Source organism: Nematolebias whitei, chromosome 7 (assembly GCF_014905685.2).
Source record: "Nematolebias whitei isolate Nwh7 chromosome 7, NemWhi1, whole genome shotgun sequence".
NCBI classification, from domain to species: domain Eukaryota; kingdom Metazoa; phylum Chordata; class Actinopteri; order Cyprinodontiformes; family Rivulidae; genus Nematolebias; species Nematolebias whitei.
This window is the reverse complement of record NC_056504.1, coordinates 49,922,128-49,949,479: the sequence shown is the minus strand read 5'-3', so window position 1 is coordinate 49,949,479 and position 27,352 is coordinate 49,922,128. Positions and strand designations below refer to the sequence as shown.

The 27,352-nt window shown below is 45.0% G+C and overlaps 1 protein-coding gene across 3 annotated transcripts in view; it reads right to left on the bottom strand.

Annotated features, from left to right (window-relative positions):
* Positions 1-2,355: 2,355 nt before the first annotated feature.
* The window catches only part of LOC119412049 (plasma membrane calcium-transporting ATPase 1), a 98,365-nt gene continuing 73,368 nt past the window's right edge, over positions 2,356-27,352 (bottom strand). For 2 of the 3 annotated variants that reach the window (XM_037679026.1, XM_037679027.1), the window contains 14 exons: positions 26,736-26,909; positions 26,030-26,244; positions 25,689-25,931; positions 25,277-25,518; positions 24,930-25,167; positions 23,063-23,242; positions 21,494-21,581; positions 21,255-21,361; positions 18,995-19,186; positions 13,574-13,787; positions 13,253-13,464; positions 12,461-12,568; positions 9,866-10,048; positions 2,356-5,116 (listed from right to left, as the gene is read on the bottom strand). In XM_037679026.1, the coding sequence (XP_037534954.1) occupies positions 4,940-5,116; positions 9,866-10,048; positions 12,461-12,568; positions 13,253-13,464; positions 13,574-13,787; positions 18,995-19,186; positions 21,255-21,361; positions 21,494-21,581; positions 23,063-23,242; positions 24,930-25,167; positions 25,277-25,518; positions 25,689-25,931; positions 26,030-26,244; positions 26,736-26,909 (2,573 nt within the window). In that variant the 3' untranslated portion in view covers positions 2,356-4,939. Of the gene's footprint in view, positions 5,117-7,071; positions 7,162-9,865; positions 10,049-12,460; positions 12,569-13,252; positions 13,465-13,573; positions 13,788-18,994; positions 19,187-21,254; positions 21,362-21,493; positions 21,582-23,062; positions 23,243-24,929; positions 25,168-25,276; positions 25,519-25,688; positions 25,932-26,029; positions 26,245-26,735; positions 26,910-27,352 lie in introns of all 3 variants that reach the window. The other variant, XM_037679028.1, reaches the window with a different exon arrangement.

Here is a 27,352-nt window from a genome sequence, read left to right as displayed (position 1 = left end):
TGTGTGTGTGAGGTTGTGTGTGTGAGGTTGTGTGTGTGAGGTTGTGTGTGTGAGGTTGTGTGTGTGTGAGGTTGTGTGTGTGTTTGGGTCACACAGAACAGAACCAGTCGCAGCAGGTTGGACATATTGCTTTAAACCACCAAAGTCTGAATATACGTCATGCATGCCACATACATGATATCATGTTTGTACAAAAGAACACCAACGCCTAGAACTGGATCAGTTTTTACAGGAACGAAAACCTTTTCAGTCTTTTTTGCAGAAAATAGTTTTTATATCTTTAGATTTATATCTGATATATAACCACACACATGTCAGACATAAATATTTAAAGGATATAAACAGAGAAGTGTTTCTGGCTTCCTGCTCTGATGTTCCAGTTTGAAGCTTTTTTTGTTTTGGAGCTTTGAAGATGATGAGACGGTTCTGGACTCTGCCGACAGGAAGTGGTTCTGAGGAGGAAGCAGCGCCGTCAGAACGTGACGGTGGCGCTGCTCGAGTCCTGATGCAGCAAGCCCACGTCTTTTCAGGTCCAGAAATAAAAACTAAACGTCAGAGAAGCAGGTGAAGATTTTCAGTCCGGGCTGTCGGACCAGAGGAACGGGTCGCGGGCCGCGCCGCGTGCCCTCGAGCAGCCCGACGCACCTGCTGAGCCACACGGGACTACGGCAAGAGCAGGGGGACAATCTTGAGCCGGGGGTGTTAAAGCTATGTGGGTGATGATTGGCTGATCGCCCCCTCTCCAGGTAGGACGGTATTTACACGCAGGTGTTCGGCAGGAAGAGGAAGTGATGTCATGAGAGCTTCAACAGTCCCGCTCTCCTCTCAGGAACAGTTTCTAAAAGTTCTGCAGCTGTGTCCCGGCTCGGGCCGGCCCGGTCACGTTTTAGGTTTCCAACGTCTTTGGTCAGAATTTAAAACCTGTCCAATTAATAAAGAGGAGACCCAGGACGGCCCGGGTCCAGAACTCATCAGGTGAGTCTCCAGACCAGGTCCAAGTCTTTAGAGTCGGTCCCATTTCCAGGTTTTTAGGTGACCCTTTGACCTTTAAAGGTCAGAAGAAAGAGACGGTTCCTGAACAGAAACAAAGGGTTCTGGTTTTAGACTTCAAGTTTCTGTTTGCAGCTAAACTAGGGACAGTAGGGAAACAAAGACCCGGGAACCCCGGTGGATCAGTTTCTGCTAACAGACCGTTAGCCACATGCTAGTGAGCACATGTAGCAGTCATGATGGATCAAACTGAGACGAGAGTCAACGTCTTCTACAACCCCCAGACTGTCCACACATGAGGGACCGGGTCCAAGTCCTTCAGTCCTAGCCCTTCAGGCTGTGTGTGTGTGGGGGGGGTCTGGGCCTATCTGGTCCTGGCTGCACTAGCATTAAATATTTGATCTGTACAGTTTTCGTTCTATTGTAATGTTCAGCATCTGTTTATAAAAAATAATTCATAACAATCAAATATTTCACCGTCTCCTCTGGAAACTTAAAATCCAAAAATAAAACTTAGAAATGAGACTCCGTGTTGGGTCCTGTTTGAAACGTTTAGACTTCAGGACCGATTTACTTTCACCGGTTTGCACAGGGGTGGGCTGGACGTCAGACCACGCCCCCTTTCTAAGAGGCGGAGCCTGAATCAGGACACAGCTGCGACTCGTCACCTGCCGCTGCAGAACAGCACTGACTCGCTCATTCAAGATGTTTGATGGTGAAGCTTTGAGTTACAGAGAAAACAAAAAGCCAAAGTTTGGATAAATACCTGTACACTCCCACAGCACAGCCGAAATCTAGCTGCTCCACTCTAATGTAGGTAAATCACATAGTGTTTGGTGTCACAACATCTTAAAGTAATGATGTTTATGTAAAAAAGGGCTGATGAGACTAGATTAGGATTCTGTCTACGTGAACAGGAAGTAAACAAGTCACTGCAGGTTTCGGAGCCCTAACATCAGGTGACCAACACGACACACGTGGCAGAAATATTCAGAGCTGCAAAAAGACAAGAGTCTACAGCAGATTCTTCTCATTCATGTACGGTACTGTCACCAAACTCATCAGCCTATACAGATTTATTCATAGATCTCCAAAATATTATAAAGTACTTAATATAAAAATACAGAAGAATTGTAAAAAATGAGCAAAACATTGAGTTTTATATGAAAACCATGCAAGAAAGACTCTTTAGATAGTTGAATAATAACTCTAAAGAAGGGAATGAGAGGGGAAGTGGTGGGATGAAGGCGAACTGCCAACGACTCGCTTCATGTAAACATTGTAGAGGTCCTTCAGACTTGGTTCGGCAGTGACAACTGAAGATTTCTCTGGTTTTTGGTCATGTTGGGGGGGGGGGGGGGGGGGTAAGAGCTCAGCAACAATGACAAAACAACATCCTATAAAATATGGCTCTGAGTAAATAGAAAAAGTTATCTGAGGGGGAGAATAACCGAGTCATGACGAACGCTGGAAGTATGGCAGTAGTAGCACGTTACCTCAGTGTCTTGTTTCAGTGACGGGTTCGATGGCTGTTTGTCGGATTAAACACGCCGCTGCCTCTAACCGCAGGACGAGTCGTCCTGTTCGACCTTTGACCTGCGGACCGCATGGAGCAGGAAGCGGCGAGCGGCGGTGGGGACACAGTGGATTTAACTCTACGGGCTGACTGGTGACATCATCAGTCTCCCATAAACCTCAGCGTGGCTTCGACAGCGACGCCTGTCGAACACAGCAGAGCGGCGACGCAGTGATGAAGATGAGGGGACGCCTGCTCGCGCCTGGCCGTGTGATGTCACTGACAGCTGATTCTACACCTGACAAACGAGGAAACACTAAGATCGACCTACACACAAGCACACGGTCCAGACTGCTCCATCTACTTCCTGTCTGTTGGACTGAACTTCCTGCACAGAGTTTGAAACGTGGACGTTCTTCAGCTACAGGAGAACTTCAGAGGACCTGGTGTTCGTTTGTGTCGACGGGTGGAGGTGGACAACACCTGAACCAGAAATGAAGGTTCAAGTATACGGAAGTCGTGTTCCCGAGAGATGGACCAACAGGATCAGGGCCTAGTCTGCAGTAATGAGGGTGATGCTCCAGTCTGTCATAGTGAAGGCGCTGAACTGAGAGGCCAAGCTCTGGATTTACTGGTCCATCTATGATCTCGCCCGTGCCCACGAGGTTTGGATCAGGACTGAAAGAACCAGATCCTGGATCCAAGCAGCTGAAATGAGCCTCCTGTGTAGGTTAGATGGGCTCAGCCTCAGAATCTCCAGCAGCTGAGGTGCTCTGGAAGGAGGACCCTGGGGCAGACCCAGAACTCTATTCAAAACTGTAGTGTGGAGTTTCATACTTTAAACTGCATCTGCAGCTAAACTCACAGGCAGGTCAACCCCTCCCCCCACACACACACCTCCTGAGGGTCATCAGGGTCTTTGTGTGCCTGGCTCACAGCGAGATGCTTTGGTCACCTGCATGAAGCTGTGAAGGTCTGTCAGTTTTAGCTCATCATTGTGAATGTGTAACAAGTCAACAGGTCTGAGGTCGAGACCGACTTGGACCGGTGTTCTGAAGTGAAGCTCAGCGATGTTTCCTGCAGCCAGGTTGTTCTTGTCCTCTGAATGTTCTGGACGTTCGGCTCTACAGACAGGACCTTCATGGAGCTCTGAACCGACTCAGCCACAAACTAACAAACATGTCCGTCCAAATCAAATGTTCAATCAGAAGTTCTCGTGACTCTACATGAATGAAACAAAACCTCCATCCTCGACCGACACGGACCACACTCCTGTTTCTCAGACACTGCCAGTTTAAAGGGGACAGAAGGAACCAGAACCCTAACAGGATGAGATGAGAACCAAGCCCTCTCTGGATGCAGTCATGTTTGGTCATTTTGAGAAGTAAACATTCTGTTCTTCCACATGCATCGCAGAATCTAAAGAAAATAAAAACACATAGAAACACGAAGAGGAAGAACAATTTTTAACGAGTCAATTTTGAAGAACTGTAGTGTCACACTCATTAAACATTCGCAGGACTTGGAGTCAACCATCGATGAACATTCATTTAGTCCAGGGGGGTCCAGTCCCGCTCCCCCAGGACCACTGTCCTGCAGGTCTTAGTTTCTCTGCTCCAGCACACCTGATCTGAATCATTCAGTGATTAACAGACAGAACATGATGAGGTGATTTAACCATGGAACCAGGTGTGTTGGAGCAGGGACACAGGTAAAATATGGAGGAGAGTGGCCTCCAGGACCAGAATTGGACACCCCTGATTTAGTGATTTAATGAATGTTACGGTACATTAAAACCAGCCTCACTCCTCCTTTGGATCCCCAACAGTTGATCATTGAGTCAACTGCTCCATAGATGATGTCATCACACATGGACTGAGCGCCATCTTATCCTAGCCAGAGAAAACAGCTGAGCCAGGACTCGAGTTTCCAGTGGAGCTCTTTCTGCTCGAACTGAAAACAGACAGAACTTGTTGGCAGTAAGATGAAACGCTCCACAAACTGAGCACTGGGGTTCCTCATGGACGTGTACTCAGTCCTTCACTCTTTACTCCGCTGACACCTGACGTTTCAGCACAAACAGCTCATTCAGTCTGCTGATGACACGATGGTGGTAGGACTCAGCATGTTACAGAGCTGCGGTAGAACGATTAGTGAGCTGGTGTCTTTTATTGATAACAAAACTAAATCAGTCAGTTGGGACTGGGAGGAACAAGCTTACAGGCAGAACACCACCACAGTCAGTATGAGAATAACGTGGAGGACAGTGGTGAACATGGTGTGAGGAGTAGATGGGTGCAAAGTGAACAAAGTTGGGACTTCCCTCCTCGAAGTGACTGACGGGAAGCTGATGAAGGAGGAGGAGGAGTTAAGAAGGTTGGGTTTCGGTTGTCAGAGAAAGCGCTGGGGTGGTTCTCCTCCCCCTCCACCGACCTAAGACTCGGCCTCGGGAAGGGGATCGATCTCACTCCCCGTCTCCTCTGTGATGCGAGCTTCCTCCTCCGACTCTGGCACAAACTCAGGATGGATCGTGAAGTTATGGATTGAGCTACGAGACTGTGGGCTCTCCAGCTCAAAGAGGGAGCTACGGAACGCATTCACCACCTTAATCTGAAACAAACAGAGAAGAACCGTGAGAGAACAGCAGAAAAACAACTGCAGGATCTACTGTAATGAAAGTGACGTCAAACAGGCAGCAGCTGATGGGAACACGACTGAGGTGCATCTGAATCTGGGAAGGGAGATGCAAACCCACACAACACAACATCAGCAAGTAAAACAACAACAACAAAAAATGACAAGAAATGCTGGGGATAACTGAAAAACGTCAAAACAATTGGTACTAAAATCAATAAATAACAGGAGAGCCCGGTGGTCGACGCCCGATGGTGGGAGAAGGTCGCTCCTCAATAAACTCAAAAAACTTCTTTATAAAAATCTTTTTTGTTTCACAGAACTGTCAAGAGGCTCTTCTCACAAGTTATAAGTTTACTAAATACACATTTAACAAAAATAAACTGATTTTAAGCACTTTTAGACTAGAAGAGCACTAAACTTTATTTAAATCTTTCACTCTTTGTCCTCGCGTTATATTTAAAACATTTGTAAGATCCCTTCGCTGTTTCTGCTCTGAGCCCGTTACGATTGTTTGGAGTTTAGGGTCACGGGGGGTCAAAAGGTCAGAGAGCTGAAGCGGTACCAGAACACTTTAAACTGAATCTAGAAGCTCAGTTCTTGGGAGACGGGTCGACTCAAGAAGGACAAGAGTTCAAAAACTGGGATCCACAGCTGACGGCACATCCAGTCTGAATGCAGAAAACACACAAACCCTAAAAACTACGACATGAGAGCCTCGTTGCCAGTTTAGTTACGAGAACATTTAAGCAATGTATTTTAGAGGATGCCCTGATCGAGTAAAAGTCTTTTCACCGTTTGCTGGTTAATCACAGTGTCCTCTGTGTGCCTGAAGTCCTTTTCTCATGAATCCTGCGAGGCTGCAGCTGATCACACTGCTTTATACGCACCAGCAGACACTCCTCATTATCATGAATAATGCTGCAGTTCAAAGCTCTGTGGTACTGAAGCCCAGGAGAGCTGAAGACGTTCATGCAGCTTAGAGCATCCAACACACATTTTAAAAGCCCGAGGCCCAGAAACCACGAGAGACTTGCAGAGCCTGACAGATTTAACCCTGCTCAGGATTAACCCATAAAATTATCTTGGTGTCCAGGCCTCAGAGGAACAGAACCAACAACAGGAAGGATTTATAAATTCAAGGATTTATTTCCCTCACTGTCTGAATCAAAGAGATTCAGCCTCTTTTGTTTCTCAGCTGTGATCCGTTGGCGACTCGTCGGCAGCAAGTCTCACCAGGGTCGAAACATTCAGAGTTCAAATAGTCACAACATGCAGGAGGACGGGCTGCAGGCTCTTTGGGTCGGGAGGGTGGGGGCGGAGAAGAACAATATTAAAACGAGTAAAGAGGTTAAGATGGAGGAAACGCTGCAGCAGTGAAGTTTGGAAAGCAGAAGAAAACAGGAGCAAACACAGATCAGGCCGCCTGCATGTCCCTTTTCTAACAAAAAACGTTCAAAGTACCAGAACGTTTGAAACCAAGGGAACGCTCATTTGGAGCAATGCTTCTGTTTAGATTCTGTCATGTGGAGCTCTCAGGGCTCTAAGCTCAACATTCGTTCATCGTTGGGACTTTTAACGGATCATTTCCTGTTTCAGAGTAAAAACACCAACAGATTACACCAGCTTTATTTCTAATTTAGTTATTTCTCATAAACTTTAGGTACTCAAAGTCAACTGTGTTTTGTGTCAGGACATGCAGAGCGGCTGAGGACAGATGGTTCTGGTCTCACGGAGCCATGCAACGCTTCATGCAGTTCTAACAGAGACAGAGTCCAGCCCCGTGAAGCTCGCTGTTAGCTGACAGACTCACTGCCTGCAGTGGAGGAGGAAGCAGCAGCAGGGGGCGGAGCCCCAGCTGAGTTGGTGACAGAGGAGGAGGAGCTAAGCCCTACATGGGTGGGGCTAGAGAGAGTTTTGGCGGCAGTGGCATCATTGTGCTGGCTGACGACGGACGGCTGGCGGCGCAGGGCGCCGGGCACTGCCGCCTGGCCCGTCTGGAAGGTATAGACCACATCCATCTGAAGGAAGGAGGACAGCCACAACAGTGTTAGACAGCAGAGACAGAGCGAGAGGACAGGACAGAAGACAACACCGTCAGAGGCGTGTAGACTGAATGAAAGGTTTTAAATACTGCGAGTCATCAGAAACCCGGTGAAAAACATGTAAACTGAAGTGTGTTAGAAAACAGATGTTTTTATCAGAACAACATCAGGTCACAAAAACATACAGTTGGACAGAAAGAGGACTTCTTCTCAACCGGTTTCTTTTTTTTACATTTTATGCCACAAACTAAAAATGGTTTCTTTAATCAGATGTGAGCGTTTGGAAACTGTTTGGAGGGAAAAAATAGAATGAAAGAGAAACAAAAGATTGAGGAAGAGGATGAGAACAAAGAGGAAGCTGATTTATTCACGTCAAGAAGTCTGAGGAGGAAAAAAGATGGTTGGAAAGCTGTAATTTAGTGACAAAATGTGAGAATTCATTTAAACCTCAGCAAGAATGAAGGGATGAAAAGCAGAAGTGTAACGGGAAATAAAGAGCTTTTGAATCAGCCTTGCATCACTCTGACAGAGGAGCGGAGGCAGCAGGAGGAGGAATGTCATTTGGAATGACTGATAAAGTTTCAGCATGAGCTGCTGCTTGTACCAATTATTCCCCCACTGTGGCGGACTGTCGAGGCGTTGAGCAGAGCAACGCTGCCCACCCGGATTACAGAGGAGGAGGACAGGACGAGGAGCGTGGAGAGATAAGAACCTAATTAGCTTGCAGCCTTTTGTCGCCTCCCATCCTTGCGTCCTCCCGTCCCAAGAGGACGACAGAGTGATATTACAGACACAACCAGGAGAGGAAACAAGAAGTCATTTCCCTACAACACGTGACGAGTCTGAAGAGGCCGACGCTCTGTTTGGGTTTCTTCTCTGGTTTTATCCTGGAATCAGAACTTTCAGGTCTTAATCAGACAACATGGATCCTGCCGAGACAAATGGGTCAAAATAAACGTACTGATAAAAGTTTGTTGTTTTACACGTCAGCAAGCTAAACTCAGCTCATGTTTCTGGATTCAGTGTTGAGCTTGCGGCCTCAGTAAGTACAAGCTGCTCTGCTGCGGAGGAAAACACCTGACCTGTGTGTGCACAGGTTGATCTCTGTGCAAGTGGGCGTTAGCATCAAGGCTAATGAGGCCTATAGAGACTGAATGGACTGCCTGTGGACACGCTGAGGACATGTTGATCTTGGAGGAGGAACACACACGCACACACACACACACACACACATCTATATTTCGGTAGAAACTCAGCTGGAGTTTTATAAAGTACATTTATAGTAGTGAGACTGATGCTAACAAGTAAACTACAATAAAAATACATATTTTTCATAAATTTACATCAATTTATCATAATAGAATCTGGTCATACCAACGTGGAAAAATGTACAATAATATCTTCCCTGTTGTAGATAGATCTTTGAACAACCTCAGTTTGGAAAAAAACACTTATGACAGGACTGATGAGCTAAAGGCTAGGCTAAACACAGCTGACAGCTAAGTGGATTGTTGCCATCTTAAAATGATGTTTAAACTTTCCCAGCGATTTACTCAAACAGTTTGATAAACGTTTCCATCAGCTCCACTCTACATGGTTGTTTACGTGGATTTCTGTGTAATGGCCGCCTCAGCAGCGACACCCTGGGGTCACATTGAGCTGGAATCGCTTAACATTTCTGTCAAAACACCCGTGTAACGTGAAACGGATGGGGTGTAAAATAAAACTGAACAGTAGCAGCGAACAGTGAAACTACAGACATTTTTTAATCGATCTGGTACCAACTACAGTCAGACTAGCCTTTAGCTCATCAGTCCCATCAGAATTAAACTGTTTTTTTCCAAACCGAGGTTGTTCAAAGACCCATCTACAACAGGTGAGATATTTATAACTTTTACAAAGAAACCCACTTCAACATGGCCAAACCTTTCTGGTTAACAGAGAAAACTGTTCACTCCGGTTTTTGTTTTGTGAAACTTGAATCGTCCATTTTCACTCAGTTTTACTGTAAAAACAAACAGGAAGAAGCAGAAACGTCCTTCCTGCACATCGACTGGTTTACTGGAGGATAATCTTCAATAAGCGTTGCGTTGCTCGTTCTTACGTTCGTGTGGTTTAATGAAACGGTTGTGGTGAAGATCGGCAGCGGAGTGTGAAATTAACTGGACTGCAGCTGCAGAGTGCGAGTCTCCGGTTTAATCTGCACACTCTGGATCTCCTCTGTTCTCTGAAGAACAGCAGTTTGTGTTGCAGAGGAGATGAAATGAGGCTCCCATCAAACACGGGATGAATCGGGCCACGAGGTTCTTTCAGAACAAGATTTCTGAACGATGAACAGAACCCAGGAGACATCTGCGATGTTAGGCTGAGCTCTGATGAATCAGGCTGTCTGTCAGTTTACATGTTCCTAACCTCCAGTTGTGTTTGCAGATGGAGGTGATGAAAGTTATCAAAGAGGAACCTGCATGTTGGCGGCCATCTTTGAATCTTAAAGCCGACCAGGGCCGTTTGTTTTGTCGTTTCTGCTGCACAACATTAAACCACAAACACCAACAGAGAAAACCAAAAACATAACGAGAACATCTTCAACAACAAAACGCCTCTTGAGTTACCACGGTAACCGCCTCCAGACCATTAGGAGTTTGTGATAAGTGGGCTGTTTGGGGCGCAGAGGTCGTACCTGTGTCTGGATGCGGTTCAGACCTCTGAACCACAGGATCTGGCCTCTCCTTAGCTCCATCTCTGCGTGGTCGATCTCGTCCATGTCCTCCGTCAGCTCCTCCTTGTGGATCTCCTCCTTGGTGATTCCGTGGCCGGCCTCCTTCAGGAATTTGAGGTGGTGGGTTGGAATGGATGTGATCAGCTGAGGTTTGGACAAAACAGTTGTTCACAGGTCAGGTCAAAGGTCAACCCTGTTATTTACTATCGGTTTAAGGTTTGTGTTTAAACCTGAGTGACCTGGTGTTTTTCTCCTCTGATGCGTGTTTTGAGGAGGAGTAGGTTAAATCATAAACCTTTAGTCTTCATGTTAAGAACATGAGAAACTCAGTAATTTGTTTAAAGAACCGCAGGAACCCCCTCTGCTCAGATCTGAATCAGCTGTCAGGTGTATGACCCTCTGCACACATTGTGGTCATCACTTCTATTAGAGTAATGACAATAAAATAAAACATGTTCTATAAGCTATAAGGATCCAAAGTATAAAATCCAGAATAAAAAGTTCATCCTGAACAGGGCAGTTTTAACCCCGAAATGACTTCTGAACTGAATGTTTTGATAAGAAACTGAAACTTCTCCACCACAAACGTCTCTTTCATGGGTGTCGTCGTCGCTAACCGGTTTCCAGTCACTTCGGCTGTTGAAGGTAAACAAACGTTTAGCAGCCGTCTTCAAGCACGGGTACAAGGAAAATGTTGTGCAGGTTTCATTTTTGACCTAAAGAATATTTGGATGGTCTTTAAGACTTTGCAATGAGTAGCTTTAAAACAAGAGTAAACAGTTTAATGTTGACTTGTCTCCAACGGTCACAGCAGCTACTTGGCTGTTCTGGATGTTTAAATTAAAGTCCTTTCAAAACACAAAATAAAGATACATCTGTGGCCTTAAATCAACATTAGTTCTAATTTCTGAGGTGCAGACAGACGGTGAAACTCCAGTTTTTATTATTTTTTAGATGCTGACGCAGATTATTTTATTTTTAATTACTGTAAACTGAGACTTTTCTAAACCAATCCTAATATTCTATATAAAGGTCTTCATTTCATTTGATGAAAAAGCAGATGAGTTTTTTTTTGTTTTTTCTACCTGAAATTTAAAAATAAATCTATTCAAATAACTTTATAATACGAATGCACAATGTTGGATTTTTGGCTGATATCCAATATGTTAAAACTTATTTGGCCGATAACAGACACATATTTTATATAGGTTCCTTCATCGGACCACAGCATCTTATTGAGGCTTATTTGCTACAAAATCTGTGCAACAGCTGTAAGAGCTGGTGTCATATTCAGTAACAGCCATATGATCTGCAGAGCACTTTGACTTATATTAAATGAAAAGTGTTAAATGTTATTTATTAGCATTAGTCACCTGCGATGCTGTCTCACCTGTGGAGGCTTGTTCCAGGTTCCTATAGCTGCAGTGTGGGATCCTCTGCACTCTTGTGCATGAAGGACAGACTTTTTAAGTTTAAACTTTTTGTGCATCCATTGTGCCGTGAGACTAATCATGCTAACGAGGCTAACACTTGAAGTCCAAATATCTGTGGTAAAACTCACTCAAGTGCTATCAGCTGTTAGCTTCTCAATGACGTCTGAAATGACGGCTTGTAACTCGAGCAAGCCTACGTTGGAAAAATATCTGACTGGGGTCGATGTAGCGAGACTCAACGTACTCCATAAATCTTCGGCATCCGACATCCTCAATGGAAAAAAAACCCTTCAACACCGCCGACATTTTGAATTCTTCCTCTCTGCCGTGATCAGATCAGGTAAGTGCACGTGGCGTCGTCACGTTGTGCTGCCGCTGCAGGAATCCAGTATCAATCAATATTGTTGATTGTTTTTGATGGAATGGCCGATATTGAACTTTAACACTAATATCAGCTGATACTGATCCCATGCTGATAATATTGTGCATCCCTAGTTGGTAATAACTGTTTTTTTTTAACAAACTGTTTAATATTTTTTGTACATAAAATCAATCTATTAAAAAAAAAAGATTTAGGGATTACCTTCATTTTCAAAGTTATTTTATTTGTTGGTTAATCACATAATTATTTGACGTTAAGAGTTTATTTTCTCAGTTTTATGATGGTCATTTATTCCTATTTAAAAGAGGAGACAGCACCTCCTGTTTTGTGGCAGATTGTTTTTTATTTCTGTCCCTTTCTCCTTTTTTCCGTCTTCCCGTTTTTAGCTTTGAATTAAATCTCTCAGCTTCTTTAACTCTTTGTTCCCCAGTTCTGACCTCAAACTGAACCCAAAGCTCATCTGAACCCCTTTTTTCAGTCTGTTCATGTAATCATGTTAACAGGATCATGTGTGTGCGTGACTAACAAGCTGGGCTCGTCTTCTCTCTGCTCGTAAACAGGAGTTACAGCTTTCATGTGCTGAGCTTATTTCCATGCCGATGGTTGCGATGGCAACGCTGCAGCAGCGCGAGTGTCTTACTCGCAGAAAAAGGTTGAAGAAACGTCACATCCTAACCCCGCTCATGGTGTGGACACAGATCTGTGAGCAGTTCAGCCGTCAGCTCAGTTAAAGCAGCTCACCTGGCCCCACAGCAGCTCGCCCACGCCGATGAACACACACCACATCCACTGGTCGATGGTCAGGGGGTGGCAGGAGAACGGCTTCCCTCCAAACTGAACAATGATGATCTGAGAAGAAACAAAACGTCTCTGTGGTGTTAGTGTGTGTTCTTGCGGTTTCCTGTGCTTCATCAAAAACAGTGGTCCCCTGACTCAGCTTCCTTCATGGAAGACGTGCTGGTGGGACTGAGAAGTGTTCCTTCCACTTCCTGATGACATCACTGGTTGAGGTCAACATCACCTTCACTGAACAGTGTTAGTAAAGAGCTGTTTCCCCTCCTCGGCCGCCTGATGGTTTGCCAAAATCTCCTCGGAGCCAACTAAGACTCCTATCCAAGGCCTCACCAAACTCCTCCCACATCCGAGCTTTTGCCTCAGCAACAGCCAAGGCTGCGGACCGCTTGGCCCTGCGGTACTCCTCGGCTGCCTCCGGAGACCCACCAGCCAACAAGGTCTGATAGGACTCCTTCAGCTTGACAGCCTGCCGTGTTCACCAACAAGTTCCAGGACGGCCACTGCGAGAAGCACCGACAACCTTGCGGCCACAGCTCAAGGCAGCCACTTCAACCATTGGTGCGGAACATGGCCCACTCGGCTGCGCTAAAAGTAGACCCACACCAGCTCGGTGCCTCTCACCAGAAATTCAAACTTCAGCGTATTCCATTTACTTTGGTTTCCATCTGTCCATCATCAGAGGACAAGACAGAACAAAGTTTGAAAGCTTATTTTTTACTGAAGTGATGATGGAGTTACCTGTAGGACGAAGGTCCCCAGTACCACACCACAGAAGATGAGGTTTCTGTAAATGCCTTCAAACACATTTCTCTCCCCGTGGATCTTCCTGGCATTTATCTCGTTAAAGAGCTGCATCATGACGAAGACGTTGAAAACGATGGTGTAGTGTTCGGATGGAGGCGAGTGCAGGGGGGTGTTACGGCCGCTGTCGATGTCAAAAAACTTCTCACCTGAGAAAGATGAAGAAAAAATAATTAAAATATTGGAGACAAAGGTCAACGATGGTCCACATGTCTCTGCACGTGTTCTGAACATATGAAGGATCAGCTGTTGAATCACCAGCGAAGAGCAGAGTGAAGATTATGATCAGCTGATACACGGCGTGGCCCAGGATGTTCTTCATCATCGTCCGGGAGATCAGGGGCTTGTCACGGCCGTACGGTTTACGTAGCAGCAGAGACTCCGTCGGAGGTTCAGTGGCCAGAGCCAGAGAGGCCAAAGTGTCCATGATGAGGTTGACCCAAAGCATCTGGACGGCCTTCAGAGGAGAGTCCTGCAGGAGGAGGACATCAGGCGAGAATCAAACCAAACAGAAACAGACGAGCTTTAAAATATTTGCTCTACATTTTATTACTCATCATCTCAGTCACAGAAAAACAAAGTCTTCCATCTGTTCATACGAGGACCAAACTGATCTGGACTTCAAGTTCTGAATGACTCGAACCCAACCAAGTGAACGACAACACCCAACAGATTCCACTGAGTCATTATTAATTAACCAGAAACAAAAAGTTAATCTGGGAGTGAAAAACTGGTTTCAGTCCTGCAGCTTTGCCAGGATCTGTTGTTGTTACAACACCAAGACGGAAAACATCAGCAATGAACTCAGAAAAGAGCTGAGCAGAAAGCACTTTGAGCGTGGAACGAACAGCAGTCAAACACCAGGGGAGAGACTGAGAACGTCCTGCAGAAAACCTCAGAGTTCTGCTGCTGAAGGAGGTTCTACAGCTGCTGGATTAGCAGCTGGAACTGGGTTTTACTGGTTAAATTGGTCTGATGGGTGTTTTTTCACTTCAAGTTAAATTTAAATAATTTTAGAGCGTGGTTAAAAAAAAAGATAGTTTTCATTATTTTCTGTTACATAAAAACTATCTGTCAATTATTTAACTTTACCTTAATTTATTTGGGACCATCAACAGTAACGATAGGTTAGTTTCCAATAATTTCCATCTGACGTCTTTAAGCAAGTAAAAACACAAGATACCAAAATAAACCAGAATAAACTTTATTATCATTGTACTGAAATACAGTGAGATTCTGTTCGTACAGTCGTCTGAAAGATGATGCTCTAAAATAAAGTCCAATAAATGCATACAGTTAGGGCTGGACAATAATTCGATATCGATAATTATCAGAATATACTTTTGTTCTAGAACAGTGATATGAGTTTTAAGCACATTTTTGCTTCTGCTTCAACCTAAACAGAAAAAGCCACGACACAACTGGTAAGTGCGTGGTGAGACAGATGTTACGCAGCGCTCGTGTCCAGAAGGCATTAGCGGTAGCAGGCTAGCTGAACGAGCTGTCACAAGCGAAGAGAAAGCAGATGACATCACCGATGAGAGGAAAGACTAATTCTGCGGTGTGGAAGTGGTTCGGCTTTCTAAGATCTGATAAACTGCAGGTGTCTGTCGGTGCGCTGCAAACTGTGACGGAGAGTCGTTCCAACTAGCGGTGGGAACATCTGACTCGTTCCATCTGAAGAGCTTCCGCTCTAAAGAAGATGCTGAGAGTCAGAAGATGAAGCACAATAAAGTTTGAGCCAACGTGTCCCAACGTTTAAAAGGTGAACATTAATTTATTTGTACAGTTTGTGAAGTTTTTCTGAGGCCTTTATATCGTTTATATCGATATCGGAATTATATCGTTGGAAAGAAATTGAGAAATACATCGTGATAAAAGTTTTTGTCACATCGTCCAGCCCTACGTACAGTGTTTTGTACCGATAGTTTTTGAGTGGGGGGGTTCAACGTGAAGGTTCAGCATGAGGGAAGAGGCTGCCTTTAGCTTTTTAGCTGCTAGCTTAGCGTTACGTCAGTGCCGACAGGTGTGTGTGTGTGTGTGTGTGTGTGTGTGTGTGTGTGGTGCTTGGTTCAGTAGACGGGGCGCTCTGTTCTGGTGACGGCGCGGGGCGTCCTGCCCCACTTCTATAATATAATACGGTAGGGGAAACACTGGCATTCATTTAAATACAACTCTGGGCTAATTACCATAAATACAAGTATAATGGGGAGTGGTGGCGCAGAGGTTAGAGAGGTGGGCTTGTGATCCGAAGATCGCCGGTTCACGCCGCGGCCCCGACAACATCAAAAATTGTGGGTGGGGTAGGTGAAACACCCACACTTGCCCCCACCCTCATTGGCCCCACTCTGGGCCCATGAGCAAGGCCCTTAACCCCACCATGTGCTCCCTAAACAGGTCTCTCTTGAAAATGAGTTCTCGTGGCTCAATGAGACTAACCTGGATAAATAAAGGGTCAATGAAAAAAAATAAAATAAAAATAATAGTTGAAAATGTAATTTGAAAATATAAAATGTTAAATTTTGTACAGTAAAAAACATTTGACGTGAAAAGACGAGAGGTTTCCTTTTGATAAAGACAAAACCGTCTGATCTGTAAATACTTCCAATAAAATGGTATCAAGCGTGATTCCTACATTTAGTGAGTTTTTGGAGCAGAGCAGACAAAAAACAAAAAAAGGGATGATTTGATTTCTACCAGTCCACAGAACAAGTTCAAGTTAAAGCAGCAGATGTGGATTTTTAAAGAGTTTTGACGCAGAGGCAGTTAGAAGAGGAACTGGACACGAATCGTTTTGAATCTAGAAGCTGGCGGCTGAGACGTCTCTCCTTTCCACCAACAGACTCAGAACTGAGTCCGACTCCACGATAATCTGGAGTAAAGCAGAGACTGAGCACCTGAACATCTTCAGTGGGTTTAATGAAGGGAAATCAAAGCACAAGACGAAGCTGCAGACAACCTGGATACACAAATACTGTGAGCGACGACGACTTTAGAGCCACGCTCTCGTCCTGCTCCAAGACGCCGTGTGTTTGGAGCCAAAATGAGACCACATGTGAAGATGCAGCAGAAAAGGCCCGACGCCTTCGCTCCGAGCCTGATCAGCGCCGCTTACAGTCAGACGCTTGGTCACATCTGAAGTGTCTTACACATGCGCGCGCGTGTGCACATCCCCCCCCACCACCACCAGAGTTCTGAGACCCAGCTTACGCCCCCGAGTCCATCCCTGCATGTACAACAAAGACAGAAATCATCTTTAATGATCTGTGTCAACATGCCAGTGGCCTAACACGGAGCAAACACGCCATGATCACGGAGCCTCAGACCTGCTGGGTTCCTGGTAAATCTCAGGATTACGGCGTGTTGCCATGGTTTCAGGCTGAATCTTAGCCTAGTTGATGTTTTCTGAGCTGCAGACGAGTTCATTATCTGTCCTGCCAGTTGTGAGCGTTTTAATTAACACACAGCCTCAGGATTGTTTCTTCTTTGTTTCAGAGTTCAGTTTCAAAATAATTATTGAAGCTGGATTGTGGCGCCGTGCGGCCTCTTTACGGCGCAGACAGGTTGGTAAAACTGAAAATGGAGCTCCGGTTCGTCTTGTGTTTCTGCTCATAAACAAATGAGAGAACAACTTTGAAATAGCTCATCTCTGAATGTCTGCAGTTATTAACGTACAAAAGCTGACACGACAGAAGTCGTGTTTATAATTAGCCCAGTTCTTCCCATCAGCCACGGACACCAAGGAAAATAAAGAAACACGGCGTGAAATTAAACCATGAGCGGGTTTCTTCCTTCGCATGTTTTATTAACTTGGCTCAATTACTGTGCACAAGGTTTTACAACATTGCATGTAAAATACAATGTACATACAATAAAAAAAAATCAATTAAAAAAAATTAAAAGTACCGTAATTTCTGGACTTTTGAGCTGCTGGATTCACACCCCTCTGCTCACAAGACTCATGTTCAGGCTGCTGTTTAATACACCGTATTATGTTATATTATTACCTTTTAGTGTATATCTTAGATCCTTGTGTACTTTTTATTTTCATACTTTATATTTTTCTATTTTTGGGTGTATTTGGGACCTTGAGTACACATTTTTGTTCCACCTCATGTACCACATGTGACGTGAATGACAAAGAACCTTGAACCCAAATATGAGTCGTACTCACTAAATTAATAATTTTGTACAAATATAAACTGCGTTTGTGTATAAGCCACGGGTGTCCACGTTGTAACATGAGATATTTACACAAAGATTTTTTTTAAAAACTTTTAATTAAATACGTACCGGTAACAAACACAAATATGTACAGTAAATGTTTATTTTTGAACAGTGCCTGTAACAAAGCTGGTAAAAAATAAAATAAAATACAGAAGCCCCTACCAGGAAGTCATTGATCGCCATCTTCATCTTCCTCCTGCGCACTGCGCCCTTGAGCTTGTGCCGTCCTCTTCGTCACACAGCTACTTTTCTAAACCCGGTGGTGATGGAGGATTTTTTTTGACACCGCTCCTCTTTCAGGATCCATTTGTCATGATCCACTTGTCATGATCCACTTGTCAGGATCCACTTGTCAGGATCCACTTGTCAGGATCCACTGGCAGACTTGAGCAAAGCTTGATCTGCGCATGCGGACAGTTTTGGTAAACGATTTCTCTCCACCAGTCATCCCAGCCTCCCACAGCGCTCCAAGTGCCGCATTACTGCACGATTCACACTTATTTAAAAAGTAAACTTATTATTAAAAAAACCTGCAGTATGACTTTTTATAACTGTTTATTGTTGTTGCTGTTGTCCATTGTTGTCATCTTTCTTTGTTGAAATCAGGTCTCTCTTGTAAATGAGTCTTCGAGGCTCAATGGGATTTACCTGTCTAAATAAAGGTTGATTGATTTCGAGTGGCTGCAAATACTTTATTGTGCCAAAAGGGAGGGGGGGGGGGGGAGACTGTCCCCCCCTCCCCATTCTCTCCTCCTTTCTCCTCCCCGTTTCATTGGTCCACTGTGACATGTTCGGTAATTTCAATGGTCTTGTTTTTTTAACCTTTAATTATTATTTATACAGGTAGTCTCATTAAGTCATGAGGACCCCCCCGCCCCCATTGGGCAGCTCTGTGAGCGCCCAGGTGTGACGAGGCCAAATGTTTTGGCGGCATGAAGATCGTTAGCCCATGAAAAACAAACCCATGAATTAGCTGCTGCTTTGTATACGCCGCGATGTTCAAAGCCTGTGAAAAAAGTTGCAGCTTATGGTCCAGAAACTACGGTACGTAAAATTGAATAGTCTCAGATTTTACAAAAATAAAAAAATAATCAATTAATTTACGGTTTGAGAACAGACAATAAAACCTAGTTAACTGCAGAGTTCATTTGATGTTTTTATGACCAGTTAAGGCTGTTACCAAGCAAACACCTGAACTGCAGGTGTGAGGGGGTGTCGGTCCTGATCCATCGGACACGTCTGATTTTAATTCAGAACTTGGAGCCTCTCGTTACATCCTGCTTCATTCTGAAGGTTTGTCAGCTGAAGGAGAAGCTTTGCTTCCACACAAATATAAAAGAAAACCTTTAATAAAGCGATGCAGCATGGAAACATCTTCCGTTGGAGAGTCAACGTTCCCATGAGCCTCTGCTCGAACCAGCGTGAACTGGTTAGAACGGGTCATTTGTTTACCTGTGTGATGCAGGCGCCGGTGAACGCCACGATCACAGCCACCACGTTGACGGTCAGCTGGAACTGCAGGAACTTGGAGATGCTGTCGTAAACGTTCCTGCCCCACATGACGGCTTTAACGATGCTGGTGAAGTTATCATCAGTGAGGATGATGTCAGAAGCTTCTTTTGCCACGTCTGTGCCGGCGATTCCCTGAAAGGAAACAGAGAAATGATCATGATTTTTTTTTTCTTTCCTTCTTGCTCTCGGCAAAGGCGGACACTTTTCCCTCCTGCTCTGCTCTTTGTCCTGTGGACCTTTTCCTTTACGTCACCAGAATGTTGCTTTTTCTTGTGCCGAGGTTTTTTTTCCAGCCTCATACTGTGTGGACACAGTGTGAGATATGATTATTTTATACCTCCCTTTCCCTCATGTTTTTCCTTTTCCTTATCTAAATGAAAAGGGCAGCGCTTCACATGAGGCTGCAGCCTCAGTCATCTCCGTCTACCCATGTTGTTTTTTTTGGACCGCTGTACTGAAATGTAATTTCGTTGTGCTTCTGTGCAATGACAGTAGAGGTCGACTTGATTCTGATGATTCCAGAAGGAGTTCAGCTGTTAGTTATTCTACATTTATCTGACCGCTAATGTGTGATAAATCCCATGAATGGACCCAAACTTTTATATTTCTTTGAACTCTTTGACATTGAGCCTCAAGATTTACTGAGGGCTGCACAGTGGAGCAGTGGACAGATGACCTGGCCAGGTGTACCTCCATCGCTCACCTACTGGAAATGAGCACCAGGCCCTGAACAGGGGGTGGAGGATGGATGTGTGGACATGGCATTAAAGAGCCCAACAGGTCAAAAGCTCTTTAGAAACGTGCTTAAGTATTTTGCACAGGAAGCCCTCAGCAGAAAAACTATTTTTTTAATTTAACCTTTTATTTCACCAGGAAAATCCCAATGAGATTAAAAATCTCTTTTGCAAGAGAATCCTGGCCAAAACTGGCAGCAGCACCCAGAGATTACAGAACATTCACAGCAAAAACAGAAAAAGTTAATTCTGTCATAAATAAACAAAAGATTCCTCAGTAAAACATTTACAGATGAATTCCTTCTCCAAATCAGTAGGAACAGCCTGAAAAACTTTAGTGACAACAGCTCCTTTAAGTTCACATACATGAACTGAAACAAGATGATCCTCCTCCTCCTGCACAGCAGGTTAAATGAGTTACCATGGCGATCTAACCAGGTTACAAACCACCTGTTAAAACGTTAATCTCAGTGTGGCCTGAGGAGGTGTGGAGCTGCAGCAGAGAAGCTGAGATGTTTCTGCTTCCTGTCCCACCTCACAGCAGTGCTAACGAACATGAGCAGAGAGAAAAGAACGAGGGCACATGGTTCGTTCCGTCACGTCGTCCTCATCAGGACCCTGGAGAGATGCAAGTCTAAACCCTCGAGCATATTGCAGCTACAGCGTGCAAAGCTTTGAACATGTATCGCATTTTTACTCAGCGGTAAAATAAGCAGGAGAATCCAGTCGGAGCTTAGAGGAACGGTAACGAGGCTGTGACGTGAGCTGCCGAGTCTCTTCGAACCTCCTAAACTGATTATAAAAACCAAGAGAGACGAGAACAGGGACACCGAAAATATTCAGGACGAGGGTTCACAGCAACCAAACGTCTCTGCTGTGATGAGAGCGGGAACGTGAGGCGTCTGACAGCCTGCAGGAGACGCTGCCGCTCACCACTTTCCTCACCAACTAAAGGTCAGAACCACACAGAGCTGAAGAGCTCACACACATCTGCTCTGTGAGATCACATCAGCTGATCTTCCTGCTCCGTGGTCACCTGAGAGAATCACCTCACAGCAAAGCCTTCCTCTTCTAAACGCATCATCATCATCATCATCAACCGATCAGTTTACAAACTGCAGAGAAACTTCAGGCTTCAGTCTGTCACTGATCACAACTCAAAGAGTAATCAGTGTGAGATAAAGACAGTTTGTGTGTGATGATCTGAGCTAAATAAAGTCCTGTGGAGCAGAACACACCCAAGCTTAGTGTCACTGATTTATAATTCAATTTCACAGCAGCCTCCATGAATTCGTGGCATTCAACGGCAGAGTTTGAATGGATGATGTTTCATGGCTGCGTTAAAAATGTAATTAACTCTTTAAATGTTCTGGTTTTGGTAATGAAGCAGAGAACACCGAGACAGCCGATGTGTGACGCCGTGATGAGCGGAGGATTAAAGGAAGCAGAGGAAAAGAAGCGGTTACCATGGCAAAGCCCACGTCGGCCTTCTTGAGGGCGGGTCCGTCGTTGGTACCGTCTCCAGTCACTGCCACCACCTGTCGGGTTTCTCCCACCGTGCTGTCAATGATGCCTGATGGAGCGGAACACAAACAGCTCAGGAAGCGTTTGATAAACAGAAGAAGGTCTTTTTACTGCACTGATGGAGCCACGGAACATCTGGTTTACAGCAGCAGAACATCAGAGGCTCTCAGGAGGAGCTCACCTTTGACCAGAGTGTGTTTGTCTGTCGGTGATGAACGGGCCAGAACACGCAGTTTGGGCCAAACCTTGTCCAGACGCTCTTGTTCCACCTAGAAATACAGAGCAGAATATTTGTGCTTCCAGTTTGATGAATATTTGTAATCACAGGACAGAGTTCCTCCTGCTGCAGGCCGACCTCGGTCCAACACTGATTAAACTTCTAAATCATTAGTTTCAACATGAACGAGCAGCTTTTATAATTGGACACGGAGCAATTATGTCTTTACAAAGAAGGACAGTTATAAATAGCAAATGGACCACGCTTCTGTGGAGCTCTTCATATTCAGAGCAGGAGGTTCATAAAACAACATCAGCTTGACAGGAAGTAAAAATCATACAATAAATTATGACCAGTGTTGGTTAAAGGTAAACTTTCACTTTTAATGAAAACTTTGAGCATTTTATTCCTCAACAGTAAAAAGTCTCAAAGCTAATGAATAGTCAACATTAACATATTAATATTTTGTGAGTAGATTTAACAGAACTTGCTGATGTTGACTTTTTTAAACTCTGATATGAATCTAATGTAGGATCAGAACCAGAACCAGGCCACGTGCAGAGTACATTTGATAAATCACGGGTTGCATCCTAAATGGTTCATCTCAACTATCGAGTATCATTTTAATTTTTTTTTAACCGTTTGCATCCAACTCACGAGGAGTTTAGCTCGTGGCGCTCGTGGATCAGTTCCGTGGCTGATCATAGGTCCATTACACAGAACATCTGAACACGGTTCTGGTGAGTTGAACCGGGTGTTCTGGTGGTTTTATGCTTTTGGTTGTTCATTTGGTCAGGAGGATTTTCTTGGCGCTCTAAACTTGTTTTAGTTTTTATTCTCACTCTGACGTGCAGTTAGACTGCACATTGGTTCTGGTTCTGTGAGAGGTTCTGTGGTTCTATATCCCAGTGACTGGGTTGTAGCGTTGAACTAATAAACCTTAATTCATCGACTGACTGAAGATTCAAAATATGAACATCCCTAGAACCAGCGCAGGAACAGGTTATTGGTCGGTTTCTGAACCAGAACCGGTTCTGAACATGTTGACAGAGCAGCTGTTGGTCAAAAATCTTGGCTCCAGAGTAGAACCAACAGTTCTGGTACGGATCCAAGGATTTCTCCTGTGACAAAAAACAGCAGAACTAAAACTCTGAGCCTGAAGTTAAAGCGGCAGAGTTCTTTTGAGCTGGGATGAATTTAAAGTCCAACTTTTATGAATGTCGTTTGGATCAGAACCGCAGACGGTTCCCACAGGAACATGTAGAGGAACTATTGATGGAACGGGCCACAGCACAGAGGAGCAGAACTTCACAGTGATGATGAAACATGGATCCATCAGAGGATCAACAAACACGTTTTGGAAGAAGAGCCAATTCAAACCAGCTCCAGACCCGACACCAGAACCAGCACTTGATGGAAATGGGTCAAAAGAAGCGTGCAGCTGCTGGCTGCAGTGAAGTTAAAGGAGCACACTAAATAAAGTGTGAACCACCAGACCCGTCCACTTTATTACGAGCGTTAAACTCGTCTCACCTCTCCCTTGTCGTTTCTGATCTGCTGGTTGAACTCCTTGCCCTCCAGGCACAGGAAGTCCTCCCCAGGAAGCAGGATGCCACACTTGGTTGCGATGGAGCGGGCCGTGTTGATGTTGTCCCCAGTCACCATACGGACAGTGATTCCTGCACGCTGGCATTTAGCTATAGCCTCAGGTACCTGCAGGATTAGAAGAACATAAAATCTTTGAGGGAAGGAAAGACTTTTTAGCTTTAAGCCGTTTTTGAACATTAAATCCTGCAGAACAAACACTGAATGTTACAGACTGTAAATTTTATTGGCTGGTTTTATGTTACTGAAGTGATTCTGAAGAAAAACTTCCTCCTTGAAGTCCACAACACATGCCCAATGTGTCTGAATCTTCAGGTGTTGGAAGCCCAGCTGGATCGGTCTAGCTGCAGATGGTCTGGACCTTTAGCAGAGTCCATCATGCAGGTTGTAAGGAGGCATCCAGTGAGCAGCTGATGAACTCCTGCTGCTCTCATGATGTTTCCATCCTGTCAGTGACCTTTGTGCTCTGACATTAAAGCAGCAGGCAGCATCACTGATGCTTTCAGAGCTTCATTTAGAGTTCATCTGTGCTGCAAACCGGGCCAGAACAGAACTCAGTTTTACATTAACGTGTTTATTCATCAACAACACATTTTCTCATAACATCAGCAAACTTTAAGATGATTAACAGAAGGGTCTTAGCTTCATCATCTTTAAGCCAAACTCGTGTTTAGATCAAAAACAAGCTGCAGACGACGACCCGAAACTAAAAACTAATGAAACTGGACTGAAGTCTGAATGTAAAGCTGCAGGATCTTCCTGCTCTTCGTCACAAGCTCTTCTTCATAAGAGCCTAAGTTTTACTGCAACTTTAACAGTTGGAGTCAGTTTAAATTTATAGTTAATGAAACTGATAAACTTTACCCATCAGTATTTAAAACCAGTCCAGGTGGGCTGCAGAGTTTAGTGCCGTCTCCTCTCAGCTGGAAGGTTTTCAGCTGGGTCTTTCTGTGTGGAGTCTGTCTGCTAATGTTTGTTTCTCCTGGTGCTCTGGTTTTCTTCCACAGTCCAAAACGATGCATGTTATGGTGAAGACAGACGGCAGGCCTGTGACTGATGACACCACGGTGACCGGCCTCATCAGCAACAACCATGAACGAAGCCAAGACTCTGTCTGCTGCCTCCTTAGATTGAGAACTTTACTAATTGGCTTTTATGTATGCCCACTTCTCCGCTCTGCACGAGAACAGCTGATCAGCTGAAGCAGGAAGCTTATCCTGCAGTGTGGGCTGCACAAAGGTGCAGCAGGTGTTAAATAATTTTAAATCATTTGTTTTAAATAAAAATTTCATCCCGATCATGGGGCTCATCCATCAATCAGCCATTATGTGTCATGTCCAATCTTATTTTGAAAAACCGCGAAGTAGCGAGGGACTCCTGTACAGGTCTGTAGAACATGTGCATTCTTATACCATCTACCTCACCCACAGATCTGTATATCATGTTCACTGCATAGTAATACAATAATGAATATTTTGCACTTGCTGTTTATTGCACTACTGGTAAGATGGCAAACTGCATTTTATTGTCTTGTACTTGTGCAAGCGTAATGAAAATAAAGTTGAATCCATTAAAAAATAAATTAAAAAATAAAGATTCTGTGCTTGGGTTTGTTTGTTTGTTGCTCCAACTCTCCATGACTCTAACAAGGCTAAGGCTGTACAAAAACTGGATGATGTTTTTATTTAAAAACGTTACCTGTAACATAACGCGTTGCCAGAGTTTGAAACAAAGATGTCTAAAGTTTCAGATGCAGATTTAAGCCAACACGAGGAGTCAAAGACCGGAAGCGTACCTCAGGTCTGACCGGATCCTCGATGCCCACCACAGCGATGCAGGTGAGATCACTGAGGATTTCGTTCTCTTTGTCCCAGTTCGGCTCTCCAGCTTCGGCAGGAAAGTCCCTGAAAGCCACGCAGATGGTCCTCAGCCCGTCACACGCCATTGGTTCGATCACCTTACGCACCATTTCGTCACGGTCCTTAGGTTTGAAGATCCGGGGCTGGCCCTGAGCATCTAAGATACGGGAGCATCTAGCAGAAGAACAAAGCAAGGGGGTGGGGGTGTTAAATCTCTGTCCGACAGGCAGGACGTTCATGTCTGTCTAAAACACAGAGAAACTCACTGAATCCGTTTTCTTACTTTCTCAGGACGATCTCGGACGCGCCCTTGCTGTACATGCGGAAGCCTCCATCAGCGTTCTTCAACACGGTGCTCATGGACTTGCGGGAGGAGTTGAATGTATAAACCTTGTAGAGTTTCTCTTCAGGGATTTCCTCTCTGATCGGCTGGTAGTCTCTCTTCAGGTCCAGAACCAGGCCCAGCAGAGCACACTCGGTCTTGTTGCCAACATGGCGAGGGAGGCCGCCTTCTTTCTCAGGAGGCTGTGAAGACACGAGTAAAAAGATCTGCGTCAGCTTCACGTCCTTACAGAGGAAAACCACAAACAGATCCTCGTTTGAAGTAGGGTGGTGTTTTATTCTGCGTTTACACACATTTGTTTTTAAAACGGTCAGTCCAAAGGGCCCGCCCCGCAGGAAACTGAAGGTCTTACCAGAATCTTGGTGGTGTAGGCTGAATTGACGGAGATGCTGTTAATCAACACGTCCACTGTTCCTGGGGTGAGGACATCGGGTTCGGGGATGCTCTTGTAGTGTGCGTCTCCGATATACGCCTGCACCACCGTCATCCGGTTCATGGTCAGCGTGCCGGTCTTGTCTGAGCAGATGGCCGTGGCGTTGCCCATGGTCTCACATGCATCCAGGTGACGCACCAAGTTATTGTCTTTCATCATTTTCTACAACACAAAAGCAGGCTGCAGTAATCGGAGCCGGACATCACGGGTGCAGATTCTGAGCAAAGTGAGAGGCAGCGAGACCTTTCGACTCTCCGTACCTTGACAGAATAGGCCAGAGAGATGGTGACAGCCAGAGGCAGCCCCTCAGGAACGGCCACCACCAGCACCGTCACACCGATTATAAAGAACTTTACAAAATATTGAATGTATATCGGCGTGCACTCTGCCACCCAGGTGCGCCCCTGGACTCCAAAGGTGTCGATCACAAAGTAGAGGATGAGGATGATGACGGTGAGAGTGGACATAAACAGACCTGAGGAAACAAACGATGTCTCCTTTCAGATACACACACAAAGAAAAACTAAAGAACAAATCCGTCCTGCGCTGATGTTTGATCCTAATCACTTAAAATCATCTCAAAGTCGATCAGAAGTGTTAGAAAGGAACAGCTGGATCAGAACAAGTCACCCATACGGCCTCTTTCATGCTTCCTCTAAATAAAGTACATCCACTGAGCCTGGTTATTTCTGAGGCCACGCCCACTTACTGTCCTGAAATCCCAGAGTGCATTAGGGTCAATTGAAATGACAAAAACCTTCAGTTCCAGGATGAATCACGTTTCCAATAAAAAACATCCATCTAATCAATCAAAGTGCATTTTGACCCGCGGGCTCTCCGTCCCGTCGCCTCCCGATCGCTCTGAATTTAAAGGAACAGTTCCACATTTCTGGATACAAACAGCTGTTTATCTCCCACCTTTGATGGAGGTGGGCGATCATGTAACGGACCGTGTGCGTTTCTCACCAGCCTTTCCGATCTGCACAGCGAGCCGGGTCAGTTTGCCCTGCAGCACAGACTTCTCCTTCTTGGTGACGTTGACCTTCTTCACCTGTTTCACCTCCTCCTTTTCCTCCAGCTCGGCGGCCTCCTCGCTCTTCAGCGGCTGGATCTCCAGAGCGACGCCGTCCTGAGTCTTGGCTGGTGGAGGGGGAGGGGGTTCAGGTGACAATGAGTGAGGAGAAGGAAAGAAAGTGGACACAGATGAGGAAGGGGGAAGGAGGTTTGGTGAGGAGGTGATGAAGATGAGGAGTTTTAGTGGAGAAACATAAATGGTTGTGAAGATGGGAAGAAGAACGTGGTTGAGATAAAGAAGATGAAAGAAAAGTGACCAAAATAAATCAAAGTTCATCGATAAAGAACAAAAACCAGGAGACGGAGGGAGGGGAGGTTTGAAATGAAGGAAGAGAGGCAGAGAACACGTTAACATTCAGAAAACTGGAAACACCCGAACAGTTCCTCTGAACGCAGAACTTCCTGCAGCTGCAGCGCTTCGTGGTTCTACAAACACACAGCGGGTCGGTCAGAGGCCCAGACCCAGGAGCTGCAGCCCACAGGACAGGGACGAGCAGAACCAACACACA